This window comes from Lissotriton helveticus, chromosome 3_2 (genome assembly GCF_964261635.1).
Source record: "Lissotriton helveticus chromosome 3_2, aLisHel1.1, whole genome shotgun sequence".
In the NCBI taxonomy this organism is placed as follows: Eukaryota; Metazoa; Chordata; class Amphibia; order Caudata; family Salamandridae; genus Lissotriton; species Lissotriton helveticus.
This window is the reverse complement of record NC_136062.1, coordinates 365,680,423-365,699,545: the sequence shown is the minus strand read 5'-3', so window position 1 is coordinate 365,699,545 and position 19,123 is coordinate 365,680,423. Positions and strand designations below refer to the sequence as shown.

Below are 19,123 nucleotides of genomic sequence, written 5' to 3'. Positions count from 1 at the left end.
ATTATATGCACGCTTTGTCTGATATTTCATCTCACCATCGTCACAGTTAATGCTGCGTGTTATTTCAACACTCTACGCAATAAAGCCTTGGTTCCTCATGGATAAAGTCTTCTCAATGTTGCAGTTTTTACATCACCAAATTGACGTAAATACGGAGTGCTAATCCTTTTAATAATCTTCATAAATGACTCTTTCTGCTGCACAGTTTTTCATATATTGAAATACTCTCGCAAGTACTACTATTTATATGCATGTTCATAAAAGGAAGGGGCGAATGTTGACTCTGATAGTGTTCTATCTTAATTTTTCCTCAGCACGTATTTCTCATGTACTTTTCTTCCAGTCTTTGCTTAATCTATATGTAATAAAATTGGGCTAGTTTATGCTACTGCTATACACATAGTATTGTTTATCTCTGCTTCTAGTGATCAATTGTGAGACTATTTTTAATTACACCACATCACGCTGAAATATTAATTCATTACAGTTAAGAGTCTATGGAGCACAACATGCAAATGTATAATAGAAACGGAAGCAAAATTCCTAAACAACCACACTTCACAGAAGTTTTAAAACAATCCTCTACTATGTCAATGAAAGGAAATGCATCTTCTTCAACAAACTTTCCTCAAGCTTCACCTTCTTCTAGTGAACCAGCATTAACGGACACCATGCAACATATACTGCACAAAATCTCTGGTGTCAATCGTCGATTGGAGGGTATGGATATTACAATTATATTCCTGGCTGAAGAAACTAAATCAATCAGAGCTGACCTAACCACTTTTCAATCCAGAATTGATAGTCTTGACTCTAAAATATTGGTGATAGAAGGTCACCTTGATTCAGTCCAAAACAAAGACCAAGATCTTCTTTTTCTACACACCAAACTCATTGACTTAGTGGATCGCAGTAGGAGAGATAACATTCGCTTTTTTGGATTTCCAGAAAACATTGAAGGTCAGAATACAAAAATATTTCTCTATGATATCCTTCCAGTAATGACAGGTATTTCCTTCACCCCACCTCTTGAAATTCAACGGGCTCACAGATTGGGTCCTCCACGCTCAGAACAAGCAGCACGTCCGAGACCGATCATTGCCTGTTCTCTTCACCATGAACAAACTCGACAATTATTGGCTGCTGCTCGCTCAAAAGGCTCCTTTTTCTATAAAGGTTATAATATCCACTTGGCAGACGATTTTTCCAAGGAAACGAATGAATGACGAAAGGAATTTCTCTTCATGCGTCCTCAATTACGTCAGTTAGACATCGAGTATGGCTTATTTGAACCTGTGCGTTTTCGTATTACCAGAAATGGAGAATCTAAAGACTTCTATGATCCAGTACTTCTACGGTCATTTCTAGAAGACATCAAATCACAGGACATGGATACACAGTCCTCACATCCTGACCAGTTACAATCATCTTCTTCTTACTCCTCACAAATACCGTTACATAATTCACGTGCACACAGCAACTCTAGGCAGAGAGGCAGAGACTTGCAGAGAGTCACCCGCTCCCATGAAGATATAGCCTCAGCTTTACACTCTGCCTCTACAATTACAAAAGAACCGCAGAGAGACAAATCTAGATCTCCTCTTAAACTCCTTCGGATGCTGACTGAATATTTTAATGTTCTCTAATTGCTATCAGATGTCTAGATATAGATATTACTACATACTATAATTAATTTCATTCTTTTTCCTCAAGATTATTATCAGAATTGTTTGATGAATTTTAGTTAATATTACCCTTCTGACATACAGTGTTCATTTACCCATTATTAAAATTGGGTTTTCATATGTTTAGGTACAGTTCATAACAACCTCTATATCTATTTCTTGTTATTGCTTACTCTTAGTAGTAGTAGAGGCATAAATCTAGATCACCTCTTAATACTTCCTTGGATGTTGACTGATTAATTTACTGTTATTTAACTGTCTCTTTTTATACCTTGCTATAGTAGCACTATATCTTAAATTTACCCCTAGTTTCTCTTTTACGACATTATTAGTAGAATTGACCTGTTTGCCTTTTGTGATACTATATTCATTTATGTATTGTTAGATAATTTTACAGTCAGTATTATTTTTATGATGTGAAATGTTTATCTACTTATCAAATAGTTTGGTGCATGATTAGACATATTTCGCAGTAAACTGCATTTTTATTCTTCCTCTTTAATCATTCTTAGGGGTATTTGAATTACCTTATCTATATTTGCATGTTTTATCCTACTTATATTGCTCAGTGAGTTACGGTTGCTATTGTTATTTCTTTTCTTTATATTTCCGATTTGTTCTCCTTTTATTTATTATGATGTATGTTCCCCCATTATCCTATAGTGTAGTTCACCACCTTTCACTGTAATATATCATTTTAATATGTATTTCTTTAGCTATAGCTTAGATATTAAGTGCTATATGCATTATGCCTTTTATATCCTTTAATTGGAAGAGTTCATACTATTAGTAACTCACTTTTTATTATGAGGTTGTTGTTATTCGTACTCCTCATAATTTTGCCATAATCTATTGCACTCTTCCCATACTATTTTCCTATCATTTTACCATGCCAGGGTTTTGTTTGTTGCTATTTCATTCACAAGATATGACAAGATAATATGGGCATGGTCTAATGTAGTCATTTTAGCATTCTGTTGAATAATTACTACTTATTGCATTCTCAAGTTGTCTTCAATCAATCAATCAATCAATCAGGTCATTTGTAAAGCGCACTACTCACCCGTAGGGTCTCAAGGCGCTGGGAGGGGGGGGGGGTGCCGCTACTGCTCGAACAGCCAGGTCTTGAGCTTCTTCCTGAAGGAGAGGTGGTCTTGGGTCAGGCGCAGATTGGTCGGAAGTGAGTTCCAGGTCTTGGCGGCCAGGTAGGAGAAGGATCTTCCTCCTGTTGTCGCTCTTCGGATGCGGGGGACGGCGGCGAGGGCGTGGTTGGTTGATCTGAGGAGGCGCTTGGGAGTGTAGAAGTTGATCCGGTTGTTGAGGTAGCTCGGGCCTTGGTCGTGTAGGGCTTTGTGCGCGTGGGTGAGGAGCCGGAAGGTGATTCTCTTGTTGACCGGGAGCCAGTGTAGATCTCTCAGGTGTCCGGAGATGTGGCTGCGTCGGGGGATGTCGAGGATGAGTCTCGCCGAGGCGTTCTGGATCCGCTGGAGTCTCTTCTGGAGTTTGGCAGTGGTTCCGGCGTAGAGGGCGTTGCCGTAGTCCAGTCGGCTGGTGACGAGGGCTTGGGTGACCGTCTTCCTCGTCTCGGTGGGGATCCACCGGAAGATCTTACGTAGCATGCGCAGGATGTTGAAGCATGACGAGGAGACGGCGTTGACTTGTCTGGTCATGGAGAGGGAGGAGTCCAGGATGAATCCCAGGTTGCGTGCGTGGTCCGTCGGTGTGGGTGCGGTGCCCAGGGCGGGGGGCCACCAGGAGTCGTCCCAGGCGGAGGGCGTGGAGCCCAGGATGAGGACCTCCGTCTTGTCTGAGTTCAGTTTCAGGCGGCTGGTCGTCATCCATTCGGCTACGTCTCTCATCCCTTCGTGCAGGTTGGCTCTGGCGGTGGCGGGGTCGTTGGTCAGGGAGAGGATCAGCTGGGTGTCGTCGGCGTAGGAGATGATGTTCAGGTTGTGTTGGCGTGCGATGGCCGCGAGGGGGCTCATGTAGACGTTGAAGAGGGTTGGGCTCAGCGAGGATCCTTGGGGTACGCCGCAGATGACTTTGGTGGCCTCTGACTTGTACGGTGGTAGGCGGACTCTTTGTGTTCTTCCGTCGAGGAAGGAGGTGATCCATTCCAGTGCCTTCTCCTGGATTCCGATGTTGCTGAGGCGCTGTACTAGGGTGCGGTGGCAGACAGTGTCGAAAGCCGCGGAGAGGTCCAGGAGGATGAGGGCCGCTGTTTCTCCGTTGTCCATCAGAGTTCGAAGGTCGTCGGTGGCGGCGATGAGGGCGGTCTCGGTGCTGTGGTTCGCTCGGAAGCCGGACTGTGAGGGGTCGAGGGATCCATTCGTCTCGAGGAAGGCGGCCAGCTGCTTGTTGACGGTCTTCTCGATGACTTTGGCCGGGAACGGGAGGAGCGAGATGGGGCGGTAGTTCTTGAGGTCGGTGGGGTCTGCTGTGGGTTTCTTGAGGAGAGCGCTGAGTTCGGCGTGCTTCCAGCTCTCGGGGAAGGTGGCGGAGTCGAAGGAGGTGTTGATGATGTCCCGCAGGTGGGGTGCGAGGACAGCGTCGGCCTTGTTGAAGACGTGGTGAGGGCAGGGGTCAGTCGGAGATCCGGAATGGATGGAGTTCATGGTGCGGATGGTGTCTTCGGTGCTGATCGGGGTCCAGGTGCGGAGGGTGGTGGATGGTGGCGTCGTTGCGGTTGTGGCTTGCGTTGGTTGGTTGTTGAAGCTGTTGTGTATGTCCGTGATCTTGTTGTGGAAGTAGGACGCGAGGGAGTTGCAGAGGTCTTGCGACGGGGTGATGTCGTTGTTTCCGGCGTTGGGGTTGGAGAGCTCTTTCACGATGTTGAAGAGTTCCTTGCAGTTGTGTGCGTTGTTGTCCAGCCGGTCCTTGTATGCATTTTTCTTGGTGGCGCGGATCAGTTGGTGGTGTCTCCGGGTGGCGAGCTTGAGGGTGGCCATGTTGTCCGTCGTTGGTTCCCTTCTCCAGGCTTTCTCGAGGGCTCGACAGTTCTTCTTGGAGCACTTGAGTTCGTCGGTGAACCATGGTGTTTTTCTGCTGCAGGATCTGCTGGGCGGGGTCCTCAGAGGGGCGAGTTCGTCCGCGCAGTTGCTGATCCACTTCGTGAGGTTGTCGGCGGCCTGGCTGGGGTTCGCTGAGTTGGCGGGCGGGTGCTGGCTCAGGGAGGCGGTGAGCTGGTCGGCTGTGATCTTGTTCCAGCTTCTTCGAGCAACCTGTTGCTGGAGGTGGTGGATCGTCGTTCTTCTGAAGGTGAAGTGGACGCAGCTGTGGTCCGTCCAGTGGAGTCCTGTTGCGTGGCTGAAGGTGACGTCTTTGCTGGATGAGAAGACGGCGTCGAGTGTGTGTCCGGCGAGGTGGGTGGGGGTGGTCACTAGTTGCTTGAGTCCGAGGTTGTCGAGGTTGTCGAGCAGGGTGATGGTGTTGCGGTCGTTGTTGTTCTCCAGGTGGAAGTTGAGGTCCCCCAGGAGGATGTAGTCGGCGGAGGGGAGAGCGTGCGGGCTGACGAAGTCGGCGATGTCCTCGCTGAATCGTGTGCGCGGTCCCGGGGGTCGGTAGATCAGGGTGCCTCTGAGGGTGGTCTTTGGGTTGGTGTGGATCTGGAAGTGCAGGTGTTCAGCGGTGGTGAGGGTGTCGTCGGTGTTGGTCGTGATGCGGATGGTGTCTCTGTGGATGATGGCGATGCCTCCTCCGGTCTGGTTGTCGCGGTCCCTCCGGGTGATCTTGTAGCCCTCCGGGATGGCGATGGCGATGTCTGGGGCTGAGGAGGCGTTCATCCAGGTCTCGGTGATGAAGGCAACGTCGGGGGCGGTGGTGTCGAGCAGGTTCCAGAGTTCTACGGCGTGTCTGTGGACGGAGCGGGTGTTGAGCAGGATGCACTTGAGGTGGGTGCTGCTGGAGTTCGGCTTGGCGGGTGCAGGGAAGGTCCGGATGCAGGTGAATTTGCAGGCGAGGCAGCTGAAGGGTCCGTGGGTGTGCTTCGGGGCGGCTCGGTGACATCCCGGGATGCGGCCGGTGTTGAGTGCGTTGAGGTCGGCGGCGCTGTAGGTTCGTCGGCTCGGCTTCCGTCGGTGGGGGCCAGGGGTCCTGGCCCTGGGCGCGGTCCAGGCGCGGACGGGCGCAGACGGGCTTACCTTTGGCGCGCCTTCGGCGCACAATCGGCGCGCCCGCTGCGCGTCAACGCTGCGCGTTCGCACGGTCGCCATTTAAGGCGAAGTGCGCGGGTGGGCGGGGCAGCTGGGAGGCGGGAGCGGGGAGGGATACAGAAGAGAAGAAAGGGGCGGGGCCAAGCGGCGGTGGCGGGAAGGGAGGGTGGAGGGCGGCGGAAAACACGAAGAAAGAATAAAACAGGCACAAATCTTCAACAAAACAAGGGGTATGGGGGGGAAAGAAATCAGGAACACAGAGAAAAACTGTACAAGCACAACTGTTAGACAAAAAACGGCAAATGAGGAAGAAAAAACGAGATGCAAGGAGTTTTTACGGAGAGAAACAGGCACAACTGTTCGTCAAAACAACCCTACTGCGGGGGCAGCCGGCAGCCGGCAAAACGAGGCAGTAGCGAGGCAGAGGGCGGGCAGGGGCACACACAGCAGCTGGTGGCCGTGCGGCGCGGGGGTGTCCCACAAGTGGGTCACACTCACCTGCGTCGCACGGTCGCCATTTAAGGCCAAGTGCGCGGGTGGGCGGGGCAGCTGGGAGGCGGGAGCGGGGAGGGATACAGAAGAGAAGAAAGGGGCGGGGCCAAGCGGCGGTGGCGGGAAGGGAGGGTGGAGGGCGGCGGAAAACACGAAGAAAGAATAAAACAGGCACAAATCTTCAACAAAACAAGGGGTATGGGGGGGAAAGAAATCAGGAACACAGAGAAAAACTGTACAAGCACAACTGTTAGACAAAAAACGGCAAATGAGGAAGAAAAAACGAGATGCAAGGAGTTTTTACGGAGAGAAACAGGCACAACTGTTCGTCAAAACAACCCTACTGCGGGGGCAGCCGGCAGCCGGCAAAACGAGGCAGTAGCGAGGCAGAGGGCGGGCAGGGGCACACACAGCAGCTGGTGGCCGTGCGGCGCGGGGGTGTCCCACAAGTGGGTCACACTCACCTGCGTCGCACGGTCGCCATTTAAGGCCAAGTGCGCGGGTGGGCGGGGCAGCTGGGAGGCGGGAGCGGGGAGGGATACAGAAGAGAAGAAAGGGGCGGGGCCAAGCGGCGGTGGCGGGAAGGGAGGGTGGAGGGCGGCGGAAAACACGAAGAAAGAATAAAACAGGCACAAATCTTCAACAAAACAAGGGGTATGGGGGGGAAAGAAATCAGGAACACAGAGAAAAACTGTACAAGCACAACTGTTAGACAAAAAACGGCAAATGAGGAAGAAAAAACGAGATGCAAGGAGTTTTTACGGAGAGAAACAGGCACAACTGTTCGTCAAAACAACCCTACTGCGGGGGCAGCCGGCAGCCGGCAAAACGAGGCAGTAGCGAGGCAGAGGGCGGGCAGGGGCACACACAGCAGCTGGTGGCCGTGCGGCGCGGGGGTGTCCCACAAGTGATCTTCAATCCTCCTCTATCCTCTTCTACTATACTTTTCTTTCTTTCCTAGTACATCTTTTTGGGCTCCCTACCTAACATTATCATCTTCTCTGCTGATTTCTGCTTTTTTCTTTTGCTAGATGGGGTCCTACCCCATGGTGGTGCTCATGTCCGCCCGGACCCGCGGTTTACAGTCCAGGTTTCCTAACATTCTTCATATCTACTACTCCCCTCCACTTCTTTTAACTCCCTTTTCCCTTTTTTTTCTCCTACTTTCCTTTTCTCTTATACTATCTCATTTAATAGCCAGAGTAACTACTCCTCTAATTCTGCCCTATTATCCCCCTCTCCTATGCTTCTTCTTGATCATTGTGTGATTACTGTACTAATTTTTACTTTATTTTTTATTTTTCTTCTTTCCATTATGACTCCTAGTCATCCTTTATCTGTTACTAGCTTACCCGTCGCGCGTTGCTGCGATCTCCGAAAAAAGGAAATTCAAGGAAACTCGTTATGATAACATTCAATTTACATTGTGTCATTTTTATTGAAACGCATTCATTTTAATATGGAAAACATTTCAAAGTGTCGTTTTAATTCTATTTATTTATTTGCGTGCTTGTGGATACACGATTTTTTGGTTTTCCATCTGATACATCAGTATTCAAAAGATTGAGGGCCCTGGGGGGGGCCGATATTTTAAAAAAATGTTTGCCAGAATCCTTCGCGGGAGCGTACTCAACAACTTCTCAAAGTTTCATGGTGATCGGATGAATGGTGTTTTAATTCTATTTAGTTATTTGTGTGCTTGTGGATACACAATTTGTTGTTTTTCCGTCTGGTGTGTACATCAGTATTCGAAAGATTTTGAAGGCCCTGGGGGGCCGATATTTAAAAAAATGTCATGCCAGAAACCTTCCTCAGGAGTGTACTCAACGCTTTTCATTGGTAACCTTCTCACCTTAAGTATCTAGGAATTCTGATTAATAAAGGTTTGGAAAATATAATAGCAGATAATTTAGCTCCTTTATTTTCTCAAATGCAGAGGGATTTTGACAAGTGGAAAGCTTTAGGATTATCTTTATGGGGCAGAGTGCAAGCAGTCAAGATGGTTACCCTACCAAGATTCATTTATGTTTTTGGAATGCTTCCCTTCCAAATTCCTTTAGCTACTCTTAGATCAATTGATTCCAAGATAAAACTCTTTATTTGGGGCACTATTAAATCGCGTCTTGCGGCTGCTAAATTAAAGGCCCATCATATGGAGGTATGGGTCTTCCATCCATTGAACATTATTCACTTGCCTTACATCTTTCTCAACTCTTATATTTTTTACCCAAAACTAAAGACATCCCACAGTGGGTATCAGTTAAATGTCATCTTCTCTCTCAGGATTCAGGACTATCTCTTTTATACGGTAGTGGTACTAGTTCTACTGATCCTAAAAATCCAATCTTATCAGTCATGCATAAATCTTGGCAAAGGGGTCATCGCACATTAAGTTAAAATCCGCGACTTCACCTTAAAGCGCCCTTATGGAATAATTCAGCTATTCGTATCAATGGTCGTACCTTATCCTGGCCTTTATGGAAAGAAGCTGCCATTTATTCTACAGATCAACGTCTACTTAATGGAGACTTTAAAACTTTTCCCCAACTCTGTGAGGAATTTAATCTTTCACTCCAACATTCCTCTAAATATGTTCAACTTCAAAAATATCTTAAAAACAATTGGGTTCTCCACCTTGGTTGCTCCAGGTTTCTCCAATTTTATCTTATCTGCAAATATGGGGAAAGTTTAATGGAGTGACTACTGGTCTTTATAAAACCTTCTTACTCCCTCCTTTTTCACAACCTCTCTCTCATACTCTTCGAACTAAATGGCAGTCCTGCTTATCTATTTTGTACTTGGATGCTCAATGGGATCAGATCCTGGAAGGGATGCATAAAGGTGTTTGAGAAGTGCGCCTCAAATTCTGTGTCTTTAAAATTCTCTATGATTCACTGGTCGCCGGTCAAATTACATCGAGCCGGGTTATTACCGCATAATTCTTGCTGGAGATGTTCCATTCCTGGTTGTGACAAAACACATATAATTTGTGAATGCCCACTCACTAAACCCTTCTGGACCTTTGTTGGCAAAACTTTGAACTCTATAATGGCACTAATTTTGCCACTTATGTCTGCCATCATTATTTTACATGACTTCCGTAGTTTTCCAAAACCTTCTAAGCCACAGACTCGTCTTCTTCATACTGCTTTGGCTACGGCCAAAATTTGCATTTTACATCATTGGTAGTCTTCATCTGCTCCTTCTCAGGATGAATGGTTGGTGACAATGATGCAGACTGCCTTACATGAACGTACAATTTACAACCTTCAGTACCAAGCTGACATCTTCCTACAGACTTGGTGCCCCTTTCTGGAAACCACATTGGATAACGACCTTGACTCAACTCTTTCTTCTTCTGTACATACCTTACCTACTTAACTCTATTTTCTTCTATCCTTTTCTATTGTACTTACCTACTTAACTCTATTTTCTCCTATGCTTTTCTATTCTACTTCACTTTCTCTACCCTTTATCTTTCCTCTCTTCCCCCCTACCCCTGTTACTCTGGCGCTGTTCTGTTTTATTTTCCATTTTTCTCTTCTTTCTTTTAATTTTGATATAGTTATTTCGTTATTCTATTACTTATATATGATATATATTTATATTTTTTGTATTAGTATTTCTTATAACAGTTTATAGAATATGCATTGTTATCTTTTTTCCGTATTACTACTAGGTATCAATTTCATAATCTATAGATTCATTTATTAATATTTCACTATTTTACAAATACTGTTTTCTCATTACTCTCTTTACATTATTTATGTTTTATTTCTCATGATATTATTGGTTTCTATTTTTACTGCTTTACTGTTTCATGAAATTGATATTTCCTATGTCTTTTATTGCAACATCAATAAAAAATAGAAATTCAGTGGTAGTTGATGTACAGCTTGCATCGCAGTAGGCAGACCTTAATTTAGGCTGTTGGCCTTAAAGCATGCAACTTGCGCACATACATTTCACAGCATGCAATTGGTTACTTTGAATAATTCGGCTTGTGGCTGTTTAGTTACTATGTGCAACACAAATAGCAATTCACATAGTATAAATATCTACAGATGTCGAGCTAATTACCTTTCCATCTTACTTTGCATGTATGTAGAAATTACTTTTTTGAACCTCCCTATAGCAAAAAGTTGAAGATTCTGGATTCGTTGGAAGGAATAATTAAAGCCTGCCCTTGGGAGGATCCCACCAATGATAAACTCCAAGAGAACCTGGAGAAGGTTAGAGGAAAATTTAAGCAGGTATGTATTGTACATTTCAAACTCTGTTTCTGAACCCACAATGTCTCCCGTGAGTTATTTGAATTTTCTTTACTTGACACATTTATGTCTCTGTGTAATTTGCATTGCACAGTCATGGATACTTGTATTGATCACTCTGGGGCGATATTCGGTGTCGAACTAGTTACTCTAAGTAAGTAGCACTCTATAGAGGTGTGAGACTCTTTACTAATGGCTGTATTAGAAGGACCTTTGGGCAATAACTTGTCACCTTGATTTTACACACTAAACCAAAGAACTACCTACTGTAGGCACGTAGCTGTAGAAGTCTTCCCTCCATGTTTTTTCTTCATTTTTTGCACCTGATCCGCTGTAGTCTGATTTCATGGCTCCATGTGTTTTTGGTGACCTCTGGGACGGTTCAGTTTTTCAGGTAAGTACGTGCACTGTTCAATGGTGCTTTGAATGTGACCTGCTTTGTATGTGAAGTACCCACTTACTGAAGAGAATCCCATAGGCAATAACCCATCAGCAGAACTCAATAAACCCTTCCACTGCTTTCAATGTATGTTTATTCCTGAAATTAGTTCCCCACCCCCCCAGCCGTCACGTCAAACACACACAGCAACATTTCATGCCTCCGCTCTTTCTCACAGCATCCACACTCCACATTTTGCAGCATGCCCACTCAGCCCATGCATGCAGACAGATCGCGTTACTATGTCATTCCATTCCTAACGCACGGGGCAAACCAGGCAGGCCACGTTACTGCATGATCCTGTTAGCTTAAGCATAGGAAAATCCACAAACTAATGCAACAATAAAAAATAAATAAGAGGATAAACTCTCAACACCTTCCCGTTCTTTCACAATCCACACATACAAGCCCACAAGGACAATACACTCAATCACTTGCTCTCGCACAAACACACTTACACAAAAGTGCAGGGCCCAGCACTTCATGAGGCCCAGCAGCGTCACATGAGCTAGCCAAGCTAACATGAGCAAGTGCCAGACAGAAGGAAGCAACTACACCTGCTACCCTCGCCAGGCCTGCACACACATCAGACAGACACCCCCTGCACACAAGAATGACATCCTGTAGTCTTTGCAGACTGAAACGTCTGATAACGCTACATTCAGACGCCAGTAAAGTCCAGTACTATCGCCCCAATACAAGTCCACGTCCGTGCACCAAGGCAACACAAAACGAAGTGGGGATAAGCAAGCGCCACATACTACACCCTACACTTTAATTCATACTGACGCCACATCAATTCCGCCGGTCCATACGCAACGATGACTGACTCCAGTATATGCAGTCACTAGCACAAGAAGACAACCATCAGTACACTCTACCTCCTGTACCATTAGGCCTGTCCCACAGCAGATATAGGCAATACAATCCCTCACGCTGATGGACTCTGCTCCAGCACCAAGCATCTGTTGAAATAGCCCATTCTTACACAGTCACAACTGGTCCCGGAGCACACTCAAGCGGAACTGGTGGCTTCAGGTCTCAAAGCATTGGCTACTACACCTCCAATGTTTCCTCTCAAGTTAGTACTACGCTTCCTCATTTTGGCTTCCGACAGGACACACCCCCACACAACCACAATCTACAGGAAACTGCTCTTCCGATTCTTCCTCATCCCCCCATACCAGTCTACTGCAATTTCAGCTGATGCAACAGAGTGGATGTTCCACTTTTCACCTTCCCAACACCAAAACTGGAAAACTCCTCCTCCACCTTTTGTGTCCAGACTCTCAAGTATGCTGAATCAAATGCCGGTCCGTCACAGCCGAGCTCTCCATACTCTCACGTATGCTGAGTCAAATGCCGGTCCGTCACAGCCAAGCTATCCATACTTTCAAATAGGCTGAATCAAATGCCGGTCCATCACAACCGAGCTATCCAAACTCTCTAGTATGCTGAATCAAATGCCGGTCCGTCACAGCCGGGCTATCCATACTCTCAAGTATGCAGTATCCAATGCCGGTCCATCACATCCAAGCTATCCAAACTCTCAAGTATGCTGAATCCAATGCCGGTCCATCACAGCCAGCGCTGACACCACATGTTAAAGCATTTAAGGGTTGGGTGCCCCTACTATTCTTCTATGTCATGTGGCCTATCTCCATCTCGAGAACCAGCACCCAACTGGTGCCATTTTACTACTGCAGCTCCATGTAGGTACTCTAATCCACGTTAAGCTCCTTGATTGCAATAACAGCAGGTATGGTCTGCTAAGTCTCCCTTTTATCTCCAGCTGTAATCATCTCTCAGGCTGCACCCAACATACGCACACCAACTTTATCTTTTAGTTATAGAGCAAACTCGACCCAAAGGTATTAGAGCACTTTACGTGAGCACCAGTAGCGTTACAGACGGACACATTAGTTCTGTTAGGCACGGGAAGATTGCATGATTTTCCTAGAATCACAGGATGTTGAGCTGATCCAGCGCTCTTACCAAAATTTTGCATAAATGACTCTATCTACTACCACCAAACTTACACTACAACACTAGGCCCATATCAACAACAGAGCGACTGAATCATGAGGAGATAAGATCTAAATATGTTGTTTTAAACTATCCATAATAATCAAGACCAGCTTGTCATTTAGAAAGTTTATTTAAACATAACTAGAAAAACTCAGGTTTTGGAATCTTATTAAACAAGCATTAGAAAATGTCATAAAGTGAGGTTTATTCAGAATTACTAAAGAGAGCATAATTCAAGAATTATTATTCATTAGCAGAAATAAGTAAAATTAAGCATTTCCAAACCCTAACTATCTCTCTGTCTCTACCCTCATCACCTAGAAATAAAGTATTTAATAAAAAGCTCCTTTCCTTACATATGTTGTCCATCAGCATAACACGTCCCTCAGGAATCTCGAGCGTAAGCCAAATGACTGTTGTCTGAGCCCATTCTTATACCCTAAAACTATGCTGAGCTAACTATTTTTCACATTCCATTAGATGAATTCTAGCTCTCCATTGGCTGAGCCACCTGAGCCAATTGTGACATCTCCTTCCTCATGTCCGAGTTATTCACTAGTCCATTGTTCATGCACGAAGTCTTGGCAGCACTTCCTCAGGCTGTTACATTTTGTAGCGAAAGAAGTTCAAGCAATACAAAATCTGTCACGTCTCTTCCTTTCAGCCTTGAGCCTGTCCGTTCTGAGCTCCCGTGGCACGTTAGCAAATTTCTCCACAGAGTCACTTTTAACAGTTCTTTCCAAAACCTTTCAAAATAAAAGCTCAGAGGCTTTTTCATCCTTTTCAGAATTATTTTTCTCTTGTGATATTTTCATCATCAGGCCTCTTTTCAGAAAGCGTAAATTTTCTGTGCCACTTTTGTTTGCGTCACTTTTTAAAAGTGTACTATTTTTCTGCAGCCATCTCTAAGCTTCATTTGTAAAACTATTATATAAACAAACACAAAAGAGCAATTAATGAAAGAAATACAGTTTGTTCTGTTGCCACCCTCCATTGCTAATGATTAACCCATTAGTCTAAATTACCTAGCAGAAGCCAACAATTAAAGCAGCATTTATATCTACCATTCTTCATTTAATCCAACAGGATTCTTTATGCACCTGTAAAGAGTAAAGTGACACTACATAGACAAGGAAGCAAAATAAGCACATGCCATTATTAGAACAGCTGCTATTAGTTATGACATAACTATAGACAAGATTAATTTATTATTTTCCACATACATGAGAATGCAACATAATGCACATTTATGAGCACACATGTTAGTTTCCCGCGTGTTCTGTGAAAATTCAACTTTAAACTAGGTTGAATTAATACACACACAGCACAAATTGTTAGCATAATTAATTAATTATGGAAATGTGACTTCACGAGTTGAAATAAAAATATTTCTAAATCTCGCTCCATCAGAGCGTCCCTGCTGAAATTCGAACCTAGTTCCCAAGCTTTGAGGTCGAACACGCTAGCCGTTAGGCCACACCCATGCAACATCACAATCTCAAAGCATCCACACCCAACATTGTTCAGCATGCCCTCTCAGCACATCCATATACAAACAAATACTATTACTACATATTTAATAGTAAATCTATTCATTGCTTTTTTAAGTTGGTCAATTATCTTGATTTATACTACAGTTTATTAGTGTAATTGTGTTTCTCATGGATCCCAATGCATTTTGTTTCTACGATGTCACTACATCAGAAAAATCCTGTTTTTCAAAATGTCATGACCTAGGGCTCTGTGTAGTAAGCCTTTGTTGCAGTCCCATAGCTTTGAATTCACATAATCAAAGGCTTTATAATTATAAACAAGGGAAGTCGCAATGTACAAAAGGTAAATTGCAAGTTTAATATCACTTTCTGATTAACCAAATGCTATTTGCAACTGATTGCAATCCACTAAGAGATGTGGGCATGAAAGGGCAATCCCCCACTCCTACCAAATTACAATTGAATTTAACAATACGTTGCTACTACATTTTCAGTCGCAAACCATTTATCTTGTACTGACTTCGTAATATGGACGTATCCTGTTCAAAAAAGGCACGCTGCCTCCATGATTTGACATGCATTTGGCACACGGAAAGCAGATGGTGGTCTGGGTGCCCACCACATGCTCACCCCAATGTAATTTACTGATTTGTAACTTTTATTTATTAAATCAGCCCCTGTTCTTTTAAGGGACAGGGGCTGTTTTAAAAACATTTTAGCATTCAGTGAATGCATAACTGTTAATGCAGGTATGTCCACATAGGATATAGTGACCCCTGCCTTAGGGCTAAAGGCCTGGCATAGGGGTGACTAACCTATATCATATGCAGAATGTGGAATGACACACAGTGCTGTGTACCAAGTCGACTCTTCGGCTTTTCCTGCACCAAGACACGTAGCCTAAAATGGCAGAGTTCGTAGCCTTGGTGAAGGGGGCCTTGGGGTGGCACAAACAGTGCTGCAGCCCAAAGGAACATATTTAGTATCCATACCCTAGGGATCAGGGGTACCACTTACTGGGAACCTACAGGCAGAACCGAAGTTGTGCCAATCGTAGTACAATGTTTTGGGAAAGTGATATCCCAAAACACTGAGTTAGCTAGAATCCAGTGCACTAACAGAATGAAATCACATCAGACAAAAAGTGGGGGCTAACCATGCAAAAAGAGGCATTTTCCTAAAATCGTGCTTCCTTTTGGCCTTATCAGCAACCTGCCGGTCTTCACCTATGTGATGGTAGTGATTTCAGCTCATCGGCAGTGGTTTGGGTGCCATTCTACCCCTACCTCGAGTACTGGCTGCTCAAGGCAGGCTCGCCCCAGGCTTTCGTCTTCCACCTCCAGACTGCGGGGAAACTACTGCACTCGCTGTGGTTAACTATCAACATGCCATAGTCACACCTGACTCCCTCTCGGGAGCTTCCTTTCTTCTTAGCTGTTCTAGACATAGTGAAGTTTTGGGATTATCCTCCCTAGTGGCAAGTCAAGTACATTTGGCTATAATACTGATATTTCAGCCTCTATCTGGGGTTTTGGTGGGAGTGACTCTGAGGCCGCGTGGCCTCATGACCTCCTGCATCGTGCTGGTGACACAAGCCAGATGGTATACGCAGGCTCTGCAGTGGGACCTGAAATTCCAGTGGAGGAGCATCAGGGGAATCTCTCTGACTAGGTCTTGATCTCAGTCAAAACTACTAACGATATGCAGCGGTGGCCAACGAACCACGAGTATGTCAGAGGAAGACCCCTCTCCATTCCTCAACCAAGTATCATAGTAGTGACAGATGTGTCACTCCTGTAATGGGGCGGCCATCTGGGAGAGGTGGAGATCAGACGACTCTGGGATCTGGCGTAATCCGGACTCCACATCAACCTGCTGGAACTCCGCCCGATCCAGGGTGGGATGGGTCGTGTACCTTTTGTCAAGAGGCCCTGCGTCTATGGACATGGCTTGTAATTCAGGGCATGTCCCTGGTGGTTCAACACCTGGCGGGTTCTCTGTACGCCATAGCAGGCGAATTCTGCTGAAGATGCCTAGCGGATCACGAATGGCGTCTCCACTCAGAAGGTGGCGCAAGATATTTTTCAGCAGTGGGGAGAACCTTGGTTAGATCTGTTGGCCTACTCAAGAGAATGAGTAATGTCAGCAGTTTGGTGTGCTGCAGTATATGCCTGCAGTTGGAAAAAAAACTGTGGCATGATGTGTAGAAAAATCTATTGATCCCCTTTCTGTGCCACTATTGGACACTCTGCTTTTCATTCTTTCTCTTGGCCAGCAGGGCTCTGCACTGGACACTATTAAGGGCTATATATCTGCCATTTCTGCCTCCTTGTGCTTGCCTGATCAGCTCTCGTTGTTCAAGTCCCCCTATTGTACATAGGTTCCTCAAGGATTTTACTCATCTCTTCCCTTCTTTACCATTCATTAATTGTCGCCTGAGGCTACTCACTTGAAAACAGCCTTCCTTGTGCGATTACATATGCCAGCAGCGTTAGTGAGCTGCAGGTTTTATCATCTGAGCTGCCTTACCTCTCAGTCTATCCTGACAAAGTGTAAATGTCTACAAAGGCCTTCTTTCTACCAAAATTGGTCACCCCTTTTCATGAATGCCAATCTGTAACCTTGCCTAAAATGTTATGCTCCTCCACGCCCCTCTGGAAAAAAGGAGCAACTCTTCCATATGAACCCCAAAAGAGCGTTGTCGTTCTACATTGATTCCACATGAGAATTCCAGGTGGACGTACAACTGTTCGTGTGGTATGAAAGGTTGGGGCAGTACAGAAGCAGCTGGGTTGTGCTCTCCATCAAAACCTGCTTCACACTGGCCAAGAAGCAGCCTCCTGAAGGTTTGTAGGGTCATTCCAGCAGAGCTTAAGCAGACACAACTGCGTTAGCTCACTGAGTTTGTGTTCTGTATATCTGCCAGGCTGCAAATTGGCCTTCCCTGCACACGTTCACTAAACATTACTATCTCCCTGCTCTGACAGATTTCTAAGGATAGGGACAGGGATGACTCATTTCAGGGCCCTAGTTCTGACACATCGTTATTCAGTATTCTTTATCGCTCCACACTTCAGGCGTAGAAAGTCATGAAAATTAACTGACATCAGTGCGTCTGGGTGGCACCTATACTGGTACGGTGACGTCACTTCTGACGTGGACAATGGATGTGGAACCTATTGAGCACATCTACAAGCGTGCAGGGGTACTACTCACCAAAAATCTTCTAATACATGGGGACATTCTGAGCCTAGGTACATTCTCTACCAGATAAGGTGTTACCATAAGCAAGTAACTTATTCTTCAGGGACGGAGGTCTGTTCCTCTCATGCCGTCAGTTCCTGCAATCACAGATATTTGGATGGATTCTCAGAGACTTCTGCTTCATAAATATTAATGAGGCAAGACCCCTTAGAATCAGTAATTTTGCTTTTAGAACTTTGGTCACAGTATAAAATGACTCCCAACTATGTGCATTTGGCCTCTAATTCTGTAAAATAGTCAAAAAAGCCAGAATGTAACAAACTTCATAAATAGGAGGTACGAAGAGAGGACAGGAATTGTTCTAAAGGAAAATATTGAATCAAGTAATTGGATTCTATCATGCTGAAGTAGCTCAATGAGAGTCCATTTAAACTATTTTTAGGAATAGTTTGTTACATAATCAGAGATAATAAGTTGAAATGGAATTTCTGTAAGCACTAAGAATCTCAACATTAATCTGAATAGGAAATTAAAAACATCTCGACGGACGGTCACATGAATAGTGTGACCATCTTAAGAACTAGGAAGACGAAATGGGGGATAACGGAGACTTGAGATGAAAAACAATTTATTAATACTGTTTACATGAGACAGACTGTTCTTAACGGCGATATGCGAATTACAGACCTTTTTGAACTGAGGAACAGTTTCACATTGTCTAGGTCGCCTCTACTTTATTTGTTTATGGGATGTTTTGGGCTTTCCTAACTGATTTTCCAAATTATTTTTCAGCTTCATAGTATCTTCCTGCAACTCTACCACATTTAGAATGTAACTTGAATAGTGCAAATTTTGATTTTCCCCCAAATTATAGATACTTATCTGGTAGCCGATCTCCAACAGTTGTATGATGGTACAACACATGCCTCAACAACGCACGCTAGTACTAATCAGTCTCCAACAGGACTGCGTCTTTAGCACACCTGCGCCCTAAAAACTATCCCCTAAACTACCCCGCCCTGCTCCCTGCCCTGTTAGCAGTCCCTTTTCCACTTGCCCTGAGCCCTAAAAATTAATCCCGATCCCAGCCCACCTGCCCATAGTCTTAAAAAACTATTCCCTACCTCCGTGAAGTACCCCGACCCAGCCCCCCAACCGCCCTGAGGCCTAAAACTGTCCCCTGCCCTGAGCCCTGAAAACGATTTCCTACATCTCTAAACTACCCCGTCCCTGCTCCCTACCCTGTAAACTGTTCCTTCGACCCCCAGCCGTGAGCTCTAAAAATTAAGCCCTATCTCAAAAACGACCTCAGCCCCATGTTCTAAACCCTAAAAACGATCCCTACATCCCTAAACTACCC

The 19,123-nt window shown here is 45.1% G+C and overlaps 1 protein-coding gene across 2 annotated transcripts in view; it reads left to right on the top strand.

Annotated features, from left to right (window-relative positions):
• LTO1 (LTO1 maturation factor of ABCE1) overlaps positions 1-19,123 on the top strand; it is a 79,489-nt gene that overhangs the window by 57,212 nt on the left and 3,154 nt on the right. Inside the window, exon 4 of one of the 2 annotated variants that reach the window (XM_078684248.1) lies at positions 10,464-10,581. In XM_078684248.1, coding sequence (XP_078540374.1) covers positions 10,464-10,581 — 118 coding nt within the window. Of the gene's footprint in view, positions 1-10,436; positions 10,582-19,123 lie in introns of both variants that reach the window. The other variant, XM_078684247.1, reaches the window with a different exon arrangement.